Genomic DNA, 11843 nt, shown 5'->3' on the forward strand with positions numbered 1-11843 from the left:
ATTTGAATAACGGTAATTGTATTTAATGTATTTATTTTTATTTGCTTAAAACCACAATGACCCATAACTTCATAAACTGGATACAACATTACCATACAATGATTATTTGTACATTTGTATTGTATTTGTGAGACATTCTACTGCACTGTTGGAGATAGTAACATAAGTGTTTTGCTGCACCTGCCATAACACCTGCAAATCTTGTAAGTAAGCATTTCACTGTAAGGTTGTATTTAGCATATGTGATAAATACAATTTGATTTCATTTTAAATTCATGTACACTACCAATAAACTTAGATTTGATTTAGATTTTAATATAGAACATGGACCCAGTCATTCAGATTATCTAGAGCCTCTGACGTCTCACATCATGGCTTTGATACAACAGGAGACAGATAAAAAAAAATGTACCTAGCTATATAGCTAGTTGATTAAAGGTTAAATAAAACAAAACAAATACAGTTTGTTGAAATTACATGTCACTGAAGCTTACAAGGGTCTGCCTGGTCCTTTCCCCCCCACACCTCTGATTCCAAAAGTTCTACAACATAATGAACAAGGGCAGCCTTTCTGTGGGAAGCCAGTGCACTACACAACAGCTCCTGCAGCCTGGGGAAGTCCAGCTCCCCTGGGTGGAGAGCTGACACCAGGAAAGTGGTATGTTTGAGGCCTAGTCGACCTAGGGCCTCCTCACTCCACCTTCTAACCTCTTCAACAGCTCCTTCCCCCATTAGGTCAGCCTTGGAGAGGACCAGGTAGCACATCCTCCCCTGAGCTGACAGACTCTGCAGCAGCTGGACACAGACCTGGCTAAGCCTGAGAGGCGAGACCAGGATGTAGACATCACATAGTGGGTGCAGAGGAGTCAGCGACATCGGAGGGAATGGAGATGGAGGTTGCAGAGAAGATGAAAGAGCCTTCTGATCTGTCTTGGTCGATGAGGGAGCCAGTTCCCCCACCCTGCCCATGCCTGGTAGATCCCACAGCCAGACATTAGGCAGCTCAGGGTGTGGGAACCCCAGAGCCTCCATGGTGGTTTCAGTGACTCCAGTGGGAGACGCCCTCTCGTCCTGGTTCTTCAAGCCCAGGAGGGAGTTGACTAGGCTGGAGCTTCCGCAACCCGTCTGCCCCAGGACCCCCAGGTCCAGTCGGAGGTGCTCCAAGGCCGTGAGGGCGGAGAGAAGTCTGGATGGGGGGTTGGTCAGATCTCTGGACTGGAACAGGTGTCCATTCCGATCAATGTCCCCCGGACGCACCTTATCCATTCTCAGTCCAGCTGACAGCAGAGACCTGCAGGAAAGGATATGAGCAAAAGGATGCAATGATACAAAGAAGTGTGATTTGGGTAAAAAATAATAATTATGGTTTGTTTTACAGTATCTCCTCAAGGTACAAACTTGATTATTTACTCTGAATCTGAAAAATTGCCATGTAGCTTCATTAATATGAATTATCTGTACACACACTGTTTGCACAATTAACCATAACATAAGACTAAACACACACTCACTGTTCGTCATTCCTCAGCAGTTTTGGAACTCTGTTTTCTCTGAAAACATCCACCATGAACTGACAGAAGGCTTTCTTTCTCAGCTCAGGCAGAGCTGTAGTCATGGTCGCTCCAATTTCCCTTAACTCTAGTAACGTTTGCTTCACATCCTCTGGGACTTCAGCATCTCCAGCTGTGGCTGCCAGCCTCTTCCTCTCAATCTCCATCTGACGGGCTCTCATTCTCTCCCAGGCACAGGTCTTACAGGGTCCTATGAGCTTCTCCTGGACCAGGTCCCACTCCTGTTCAGCTCTGACTAAGAACAGCGGTTGGTCCCTGTCGCAGAGCTCCATGATAGGCCCTGGGAGGTTGTCCTGGTGCTGCACTGAGGTGAGGACCACCAACACATCGAAGTGTTCAATAGGGTGGTTTTGGCCATCGAGGCTTGGAATTGTCCAAATCCGAATGTTGGGGATTTTAGGGTGCAGGACCATTGGTGATTTGGGGTGCAGGACGATCGGTTGGTTCTCAGTGGGAGGGTCATCTCTCTTGTTGTCGTCCTGCTCACTTTCCTTAACCTGTCCTTTTCCTTCTTTCTCAAACACTTTAGTCAGAGTCCCCAAAATCTCAATTTCATCATCATCACTAGCTTCCTCATCCTTACTTTTCTCCTCCTCCTCCTCCTCCTCCTCTTCCTCTTCCTCCTCCTCCTCCTCCTCCTCTTCCTCTTCCTCCTCCTCTTCCTCCTCCTCCTCCTCCTCATTTCCTAACCCACACAGTGCTCTGGCCAGTTGAGTGTTGGCCTCCTGGGTTCCCCCAGTAACAGCCACATCTAAAGGGAAGTGGTCATACAGTTCCAATGCCGCCACCAGCTTGCCCTCCAGTCCCGTCGCCCGTGGAGACGATCGCCATGGTGCAAGCAGCAGCTCTACCATTTCTTCACTCAGTTTACCAGTAATCATGAGCTCAGTTAATCTCCCTGAGAAAAAACAAACGAGTATAAAGGTATTTGTCACAATTATGTGTTCCTAAGACTTGATATTGTACAAGATGCTCTTGTTACAAAACCAATAACTAGCCTACGAATATTGTTGCACTCTCTTTGTCTAGGGGTCCTAGGCTCTTGACCTCTTGGTCAGCCAGTCCAAGAGTATTATATATTTTTTCAGTTGGTGACTAAACATAAATATGTACCAAAAGGAAAAATACCAAAGGCATGCCCAAACTAAAGGCTAAAAACAAACAAAAGGCCTCATGGCCACCAAACAAAACCCACAGCCTTTATGGCTTGCTAGCTGGGATACTGACTGACGATCACATTCTTCATATTCTTCTTCTTCTTCTTCAATGAGGTTTAACGGCGGTTGCAATACCACCAACATAAACTATCAAAATAAAGAAAGTCGCACACTCCATACATAAACTCCCAGCAATTTGTGTGTGACTTTCTTTATTTTGATAGTTTATAGTTTATTCGCCATTAGTCAGCACCTCCACACAAACTTTTTTTCTGGGTGTGCGCCAGCTCATGTTTTTTAATCTAGCATTACCACAACCACCAACAATACTTTTTTGGCGGTTGGCATCCAACTTTATGTTTTATTCCTGACACCTACTGAACTGACTATCACCTTCATTGACAGCACCTGCTGCCTCCTGGGGAAATGGAGTTTGGAAGTGTATCCTGTGTGCTTACACTACACTACCTACTACATAACACAATGTGGAGTAATAAATAATCAGATTTGAGGGTTGCATTTTACATTACAGCACTTTATTCCATCTACTGTAATGTAAAGAGATACTGATTTAGTTGGATGGAGGATGGAGAATACTTAAGCATAAATAATGACAGACTACTTACCTTGCAGACATAAAATAAAATTATATGCAGACTTGCTTTTAAGGCTAATATCACTGTTTTTTCCTCTTGTATTGAGTAATCCTTGTCTTCTGGAGGTTTGCCGAGGTGGTAAGTTCTTTAGGAATAACATCTGAACCCCATTCACTTCAATGTTGACCAAGTCAGTCACATGCTGCATTGTAAATAAACCACAGAACCTGCTTCCAGGATATAGATTTTTTTTCAGGTGGAGCAAGGTGTGTGTAGTCTGGCTGGCCACGACCCACGGGACAACACAACGAGCTAGAGAGGCTGCTGTTAGCAAGACTACGGTGTGTGAATACAGAGAGACAAACTGGCGACTTATTGGAAAACACAAGAACTGGCTTCTTTTATGACATGAATATTACTTGATATGTAACATGAAAAAAAAACATGAGAAGAATATTACTTGGTATGAAACAAGATTCAATTTGTTGTTTGATATTCAGATCATAATTATTACAATACTATTACAAATGCCACTTATTTCACTGTACGTTTAAGACAATAACCTACGAGTTCCTTCATAGGCCAAATGTAATGTAGAGCCAAACAAAATCATTATTATGACATGTGTGCAATGAAATTACTTTCTAGAGGTTTTTAATGATCCATTCATGAGAAACACCATTCTCAACAATATAGCCTACTACCTAATAAAATTGTCCTGTATCCTGTTTGAGTGTGAACAGTTGAGAAGAGCAATGGCACTTCTCCCCAGCAGATGTCCTCATTGCTTTTCATTTCAACCTACTATTTAAAAAATATATATATATTTCACCTTTATTTAACCAGGTAGGCTAGTTGAGAACAAGTTCTCATTTACAACTGCGAAGATAAAGCAACTGCCAAGATAAAGCACAGCAGTGTGAACAGACAACAACACAGAGTTACACATAGAGTAAACAATAAACAAGTCAATAACACAGTAGAAAAATAAGGCATGAGGAGGTAGGCGAATAATTACAATTTAGCAGATTAACACTGGAGTGAAATGATCAAATGGTCATGTGCAGGTAGAGATACTGGTGTGCAAAAGAGCAGAAAAGTAAGTAAATAAAAATAGTATGGGGATGAGGAAGGTAAATTGGGTGGGCTATTTACCGGTGGACTATGTACAGCTGCAGCGATTGGTTAGCTGCCCAGATAGCAGATGTTTAAAGTTGGTGAGGGAGATAAACGTCTCCAACTTCGTTCCAGTCACAGGCAGCATAGAACTGGAAGGAAAGGCGGCCAAATGAGGTGTTGGCTTTAGGGATGGTCAGTGAGATACACCTGCTGGAGCGCGTGCTACGGGTGGGTGTTGCCATCGTGACCAGTGAACTGGGATAAGGCGGAGCTTTACCTAGCATGGACTTGTAGATGACCTGGAGCCAGTGGGTCTGGCGACGAATATGTAGCGAGGACCAGCCGACTAGAGCATACAGATCGCAGTGGTGGGTGGTATAAGGTGCTTTAGTAACAAAATGGATGGCACTGTGATAAACTGCATCCAGTTTGCTGAGTAGAGTATTGGAAGCTATTTTGTAGATGACATCGCCAAAGTCGAGGATCGGTAGGATAGTCAGTTTTACTAGGGTAAGTTTGGTGGCGTGAGTGAAGAAGGCTTTGTTGCGGATTAGAAAGCCGACTCTAGATTTGATTTTAGATTGGAGATGTTTGATATGAGTCTGGAAGGAGAGTTTAAAGTCTAGCCAGACACCTAGGTACTTATAGATGTCCACATTCTAGGTCGGCACCAGAACAGTTGAAACTGGAGCAGCAGCACGGTCAGGTGGACTGGGGACAGCAAGGAGTCATCATGTCAGGTAGTCCTGGGGCATGGTCCTAGGGCTCAGGTCCTCCGAGAGAGAGAAAGAAAGAGAGAATTAGAGAGAGCATATGTGGGGTGGCCAGTCCTCTTCTGGCTGTGCCGGGTGTAGATTATAACAGAACATGGCCAAGATGTTCAAATGTTCATAAATGACCAGCATGGTCGAATAATAATAAGGCAGAACAGTTGAAACTGGAGCAGCAGCACGGTCAGGTGGACTGGGGACAGCAAGGAGTCATCATGTCAAGTAGTCCTGGGGCATGGTCCTAGGGCTCAGGTCCTCCGAGAGAGAGAAAGAAAGAGAGAATTAGAGAGAGCATATGTGGGGTGGCCAGTCCTCTTCTGGCTGTGCCGGGTGGAGATTATAACAGAACATGGCCAAGATGTTCAAATGTTCATAAATGACCAGCATGGTCGAATAATAACAAGGCAGAACAGTTGAAACTGGAGCAGCAGCACAGCCAGGTGGACTGGGGACAGCAAGGAGTCATCATGTCAGGTAGTCCTGGGGCATGGTCCTAGGGCTCAGGTCCTCCGAGAGAGAGAAAGAAAGAGAGAAGGAGAGAATTAGAGAACGCACACTTAGATTCACACAGGACACCGAATAGGACAGGAGAAGTACTCCAGATATAACAAACTGACCCTAGCCCCCCGACACATAAACTACTGCAGCATAAATACTGGAGGCTGAGACAGGAGGGGTCAGGAGACACTGTGGCCCCATCCGAGGACACCCCCGGATAGGGCCAAACAGGAAGGATATAACCCCACCCACTTTGCCAAAGCACAGCCCCCACACCACTAGAGGGATATCTTCAACCACCAACTTACCATCCTGAGACAAGGCTGAGTATAGCCCACAAAGATCTCCGCCATGGCACAACCCAAGGGGGGGCGCCAACCCAGACAGGATGACCACATCAGTGAATCAACACCCTCAGGTGACGCACCCCTTCCAGTGACGGCATGAGAGAGCCCCAGTAAGCCAGTGACTCAGCCCCTGTAATAGGGTTAGAGGCAGAGAATCCTAGTGGAAAGAGGGGAACCGGCCAGAGCAGTTGGAGGCCACGGAAGGAGTGTTGTATGGCATTGAAGCTCGTTTGGAGGTTAGATAGCACAGTGTCCAAGGAAGGGCCAGAAGTATACAGAATGGTGTCGTCTGCGTAGAGTTGGATCAGGGAATCGCCCGCAGCAAGAGCAACATCATTGATATATACAGAGAAAAGAGTCGGCCTGAGAATTGAACCCTGTGGCACCCCCATAGAGACTGCCAGAGTACTAATAGTAACGCCACTCAGTCCACTGGAATAGTGTACTATTGAGCTATGTCAAATAGGCCTGTTGACAATAAATTCAATGTTGGAAACACCTCAATAAGTAAATATACAGTACACACATACAAAACAATGAAGATGCATGTAAACATACTGTACAAAGATTTGTATTATTTATTTTTTTAGGAACTTGGGACTGCAGACTTGCCTCATGACATCATGGAAGTAGACTACATTTAACAGCAAGCTGAGACAGGTGCTGAGCACAGCAGGACGACAGCTGTTTGGTCAACAGAAAAAGATGCTCAGGGCCTGACATCACTGCAGGGGAGGTAATGTTTGTTGTGTGAAAAAATAGATGATGTGATGATTGCTCTAAGACTTCCTCACCCAAGACTCTGACAGTCTTTAAACCTGCTAATTTAAGAGACTGCTGTAACCTAAAAAGGTCAAGAATGGTTAAATACAAGTTGCTATAGGTGTAACATTATACAGCCTAGGGGTAGACTGAAGATTGATGGCTTCATGCAGAACTGCTCACTTTCTGTCTGGGCCAGATGTAGTCTAGGTTTATCATGAATCCATTTATTTTGTCATATTTTGTAGTCAATATCTCAGTGTTGCCATTCAAAAGGACCACAATGCAATCTCTTGCTGAGCCTAACTGGTTGGACCACTTCTGTTGCTGCTAGTGTGAATAAGATCAAGCCACTCCCTGGACACATTCCCATGTCTACAATTCATTACATCCAGCCAGACCCTACATTCTCTTGGATCTGTTAGGAACACTGTTATTTCTTCACCTGTCTTCTTCTTCTCTGCTCAGGAGCAGTGGGTTTAGGAGGAGCTGGCAGAAGGACTGCTACCATGGCTGATGGAAAGGGATTCACCTGTCTTATGGTCATTCTCATCCTGGGGAATATATTTGGAGCTGTAAGAGTTGCACTTGACTTGATTCCTATAGTAGCTGTAGTTTAAAAGTATTTTTTAAATCATATGTAATCATATGGTAGACAAATGGTGTGCAGATCTATGGTGTTGTCCTAGAAGTTTACTACAGTACATTCGATTTCTGGTCCTTTTCAGCACTACACTGTACGGGTTATTGACACTTTCAATTGTAATGTAGGAAGGATCCTGTTATAATAATGTTTACAATTTGTTATAACAACTTTTAATATACATGTTATTACCTTATTATAGGCAGCAGGTCTTGCCCTTTGCGCTCTGGCCATCTGGGTTGCAGTAGATCAATTCAAGCTCTACCCTATATCTGGTGTGTCGGGGAAAGATGACATCTTTGCCGGGGCCTGGATTGCCATTTTCACAGGCTTTGCCTTCTTCTGCATGTGTGTCTTTGGTATCTTGGCTGCTGCGAAGAAGAGCCGTGCCTTAATGCTAACGGTAAGACTTTGATACTAAATTCATCACAATCTCTTTGGTCACTGAAGTTCTTCATTTGTTCATCTGAACACTGATTCAAAATATATAATTCAAGTGGAATATATGATATGTCTATATCTCTTTCCCTGTTGTTCTTTTCAAGTAAAGGATAATATTTATTTTGGAATTTTGACAGTATCTGATCCTGATGTTGATCATCTACATATTTGAGTGTGCCTCGTGTATCACTGCAGTCACCCACAGAGACTATGTGAGTACATGGGAAATGGGCACCTTGGGATACCTTCAGATCTTCACATTGCTTGAACAGCACCATTCTAGAAACTCCACTTTGAAACGTATTCTCCTGTTTTCTCTCATCCTCTGCTATGTGCTGTTTGTAGCTGGTTGGAAACAGTAATCTGGTGAAGAAGCAGATGCTGAAGTACTATGCAGCCGATGGTGACTCTGGCAGTCAGATCACACTGACATGGAACAAAGTGATGAAAGAGGTGACTGGTCACCAAATCAAAGGAATCTGTCAGGATAATCTGACTAATCAGAGCCACACCACACATTCCAAACAGATGACTAGCACGAAGACCAACTACACCTAGGTTATTGTGTGGAGTATCTGTTAGGGAAAGGTATCACATTCCACTAACACACACACACACACACACACACACACACACACACACACACACACACACACACACACGCACGCACGCACGCACGCACGCACGCACGCACTCACTCACGCGTGCACACACACACACACGTGCGCACGCACACACACACACACACACACACACACACGCGCACACACCCTTGGGAGTAGCAGATGAGTTGTCAGCTCTGACATGACATAGCATGTCCCTCTCTCTCCATCATCGATGCCAGTGTCCCGATGTGTCTCTGCTGTGTGAACCGGTTTGGACAGCCCCATAGTGTGTGAAAGACAAGGGATGGGATCAGTTTGCTGCACAGGGACAGAAACAACCACTGCAGGCTGTGTTGATGTAGCTAGGATAAAGAATGTAGAGCTGCACGTTCTACAAATACTTATACAGTAGCTCGCTCAGTTTGAGTGAAGTGAGTTCAGTCTGTCATAACATCAGTTTGTCCACTGACTAACTAAACTATTCCTGTTTATTGAAGAATATTCCTCACCCATGTATTGTTTCTACAACATCCTCTCCTCTCCTATTTCAGGTGGTGTTGTGGAACGGATGGCCCAGTGGACTGGATAGAGTACAACTCCACCTTCAGGGAGAAGTTTGGTACAGACTACCCCTGGCCCACCCACTGCTGCAAGAGGAAGAACAACTACGAGGTGGTGAATGTGGATGCCTGCAAGAACGGCCAGAACACCACCATGTTCACTAAGGTGTGAAAACACATTCCCATTGCCTAAAACCTAAGAGATTCTCTGGTTCTCACTTGTAGGCTCAAGATTTAAGTAGCTCATAACCACAGATTTAGGATCTGATTATACAGTACCTGCCATGAATTATAACTGTACTGTAACTAATAACAGTATGGAAAATATCTGACCCTGTACAGTATCAGTGGTTAGGGGTCATTTATACCTCCCACTTGAAGTAAGCACATTGTTGCTTGTCCTTGAACCACCTTGGCACAGGCTATCCTGTTTATACCCTCTATCTTTCTACCCAGGGCTGCTTCAACCACATTGAGTCTGTGTTCAGTCGATATACATGGGCTATCAGCTGGTATGGTTTCGCTGTGCTAATGTTTATGGTGAGTTTTCAGTTGGTCTACTTAGGTTGGTAAATAGTTCTGTATTCAGTTGCAAGATTTATTACCCGAAAATGATTTAATCGGACACTTTTGTATACTCCACAACATACAGTAGAGACATTATCAGAACATAAAGTCCAACAACACTTGCACTTTCTTGCTGTAAGTCTAATGTTCCCTTGTCTTTATTTGATTCAGTTCTGGCTGTTGATCCTGGCCATGGTGTACTACCTGATGCTGTGAGAAGTCTGGAGGAGTCTTATACTTTCTGCTGAAGCAACACCAACCCTCACTTCAGCAACTACCTCATTTCTTAAATAACAAATGACTGTGGGAATGATAACAGAAATGTTTTCTGATATGTAGAGAATGAACACTGTGTAGGGATTCAAATATATATATATATATATACACACACAATAAACCATTAAATATATATATATTTAATGGTTTATTGTACTGTAAATGCTAGATGAACAAATGTGGATTGGCCTGAGAATTTCAATGTCCTAACTGCTTTGGTAATGGGATATATATATAGTTCTTGTCATTAATTGTATAGTACCAGTCACACCTACTGATTCCAGGCTGTTTATTTATTTGTACTATTTTCTACATTGTAGAATAATAGTGAAGACATCAAAACTGAAATAACACATATGTATAAAAATAAAAAACCTTTTTGGGTTACTACATGATTCTATATGTTGTATGTAGTGTTGTATGGTTTTGTATTGCCTAGGGTTTTGTATGTCTAGGGTTGTTGTAGGTCTAGGGGTTTTTGTATTTCTAAGTTGGCCTGATATGGTTTTCAATCAGAGACAGCTGTTTATCGTTGTCTCTGATTGGGGATCATATTTAGGCACCCCTGTTTCCCACTTTCTGGTGTGGGATCTTGTCTATGTGTAGTTTCCTGTCAGCACTCGTTTGTATAGCTTCACGGTTAGTTGTGTTATTTTGTTCAGTGTTAATTTTTTAAATAAATAAGAATGTACGCATATCACGCTGCGCCTTGGTCTCCTTCATACGACGAACGTGACAGAAGATCACACCAACAAAGGACCAAGCAGCGTGTTCAGGAGGAATGGACCTGGGAGGAGATTCTGGATGAAGCAGGACCCTGGACGCAGGAGGGGTAGTATTGCCGTCCGAAGGAGGAGATAGAAGCAGCGAAAGCGGAACGGCGATATTACGAGGAGTTGTACCAACGAGACAAGCATGAGGCAGCACACAGAGAGATTAGCTGAGTCAGGTTGGAGACTTGAGCCAACTCCTCGTGCTTACCGTAGGGAGCGTGTGACTGGTCAGACACCGGTACGCACGGTGTCTCCATTTCGCATTCATAGTGCGTTCTATTCCAGCTCCTCGCATTTGCCGGGCTAGAGGGGGTATCCAGCCAGGACGGATGGTGCCGGCTCAGCACTCCTGGTCTCTAGTACACCTCCTTGGACCAGGATATCCTGCGCCGGCTCTGCGTACTGTCTCCGGTGCGTCTGCACAGCCCAGCCCAGGCTCAAGTGAGTATCCAGCCAGGACGCATTGTGCCAGCTCTACGCTCCAGATCTCAAGTGCGCCTCCACAGTCCAGTACGTCCTGTGCCTCCTCTCCACACTCGCCCTGAAGTGCGTGTCATCAGCCCGGTGCCACCTGTACCGGTCCCACGCATCAGATCAACTTTGCCAGAGTGCTGAAAGATCTGATAGAACAGTTTTTATTGGGGAATGTCTAATGTATTATTTAGAGAATGTTTGTATTGATCTTCAAAAGTCTATTGTATGTTTATACAATTCTTATTTTAGTATTCTATTCAATGACAAAATCTGCAGTTTAGGAAAAATACAAGGACCCAATTGTTTCATCTGTGATGTAACCATCAGGTTTTTAATTCACACCTTGTAAAATATTACAAAATAAGATTAACTGCCTTTTGCCAAGTGCTATAAGGCTGAAAGGAATCGTATTGGACTGAAAATTCAGGTTACACCCACACACACCTGTAATACACACATAGGTAGTATAGCCATTTTAAGTATTTCCAACTTATATGGACTTCAATGTACTTGGTCACTGCATAGATATAAAAGAGAAGAGGGAGGGAGGCATGCTTGCTCACACAACAGGACCACACTCACACACACCCACACAGTAACAGAGAACACACATGCTTGCTCACACAACAGGACCACACTCACACACACCCACACAGTAACAGAGAACACACATGCTTGCTCACA

At 44.1% G+C, this 11843-nt stretch overlaps 2 protein-coding genes across 3 annotated transcripts; one reads left to right on the forward strand and one right to left on the reverse strand.

Annotated features, from left to right (window-relative positions):
- Positions 1–16: 16 nt before the first annotated feature.
- Positions 17–3532, reverse strand: zmp:0000000951 (uncharacterized). The gene is made up of 3 exons (XM_035751397.2): positions 3355–3532; positions 1512–2469; positions 17–1291 (listed from the first exon to the last, which is right to left on the reverse strand). Exons 1-3 carry the CDS (start codon positions 3530–3532, stop codon positions 481–483), a joined length of 1947 nt encoding a protein of 648 aa, XP_035607290.2. The 3' UTR covers positions 17–480.
- Positions 3533–7175: 3643 nt separating this feature from the next.
- On the forward strand, positions 7176–10609 carry upk1a (uroplakin 1a). 2 transcript variants are annotated; one of them, XM_052494626.1, is made up of 7 exons: positions 7176–7395; positions 7666–7866; positions 8042–8116; positions 8250–8361; positions 9063–9235; positions 9526–9609; positions 9808–10609. In XM_052494626.1, the coding sequence occupies exons 1-7, from the start codon at positions 7330–7332 to the stop codon at positions 9850–9852; spliced, it is 756 nt and encodes a 251-aa protein (XP_052350586.1). In that variant the 5' UTR covers positions 7176–7329; the 3' UTR covers positions 9853–10609. The 2 variants fall into 2 exon arrangements, 1 of the variants encoding a protein (XP_052350586.1); XR_008090572.1 differs by having other exon boundaries at positions 7181–7395; positions 8250–8357; positions 9061–9235.
- The last annotated feature ends 1234 nt before the right edge of the window (positions 10610–11843 follow it).

This window comes from Oncorhynchus keta, chromosome 34 (genome assembly GCF_023373465.1).
Source record: "Oncorhynchus keta strain PuntledgeMale-10-30-2019 chromosome 34, Oket_V2, whole genome shotgun sequence".
Classification (NCBI taxonomy): domain Eukaryota; kingdom Metazoa; phylum Chordata; class Actinopteri; order Salmoniformes; family Salmonidae; genus Oncorhynchus; species Oncorhynchus keta.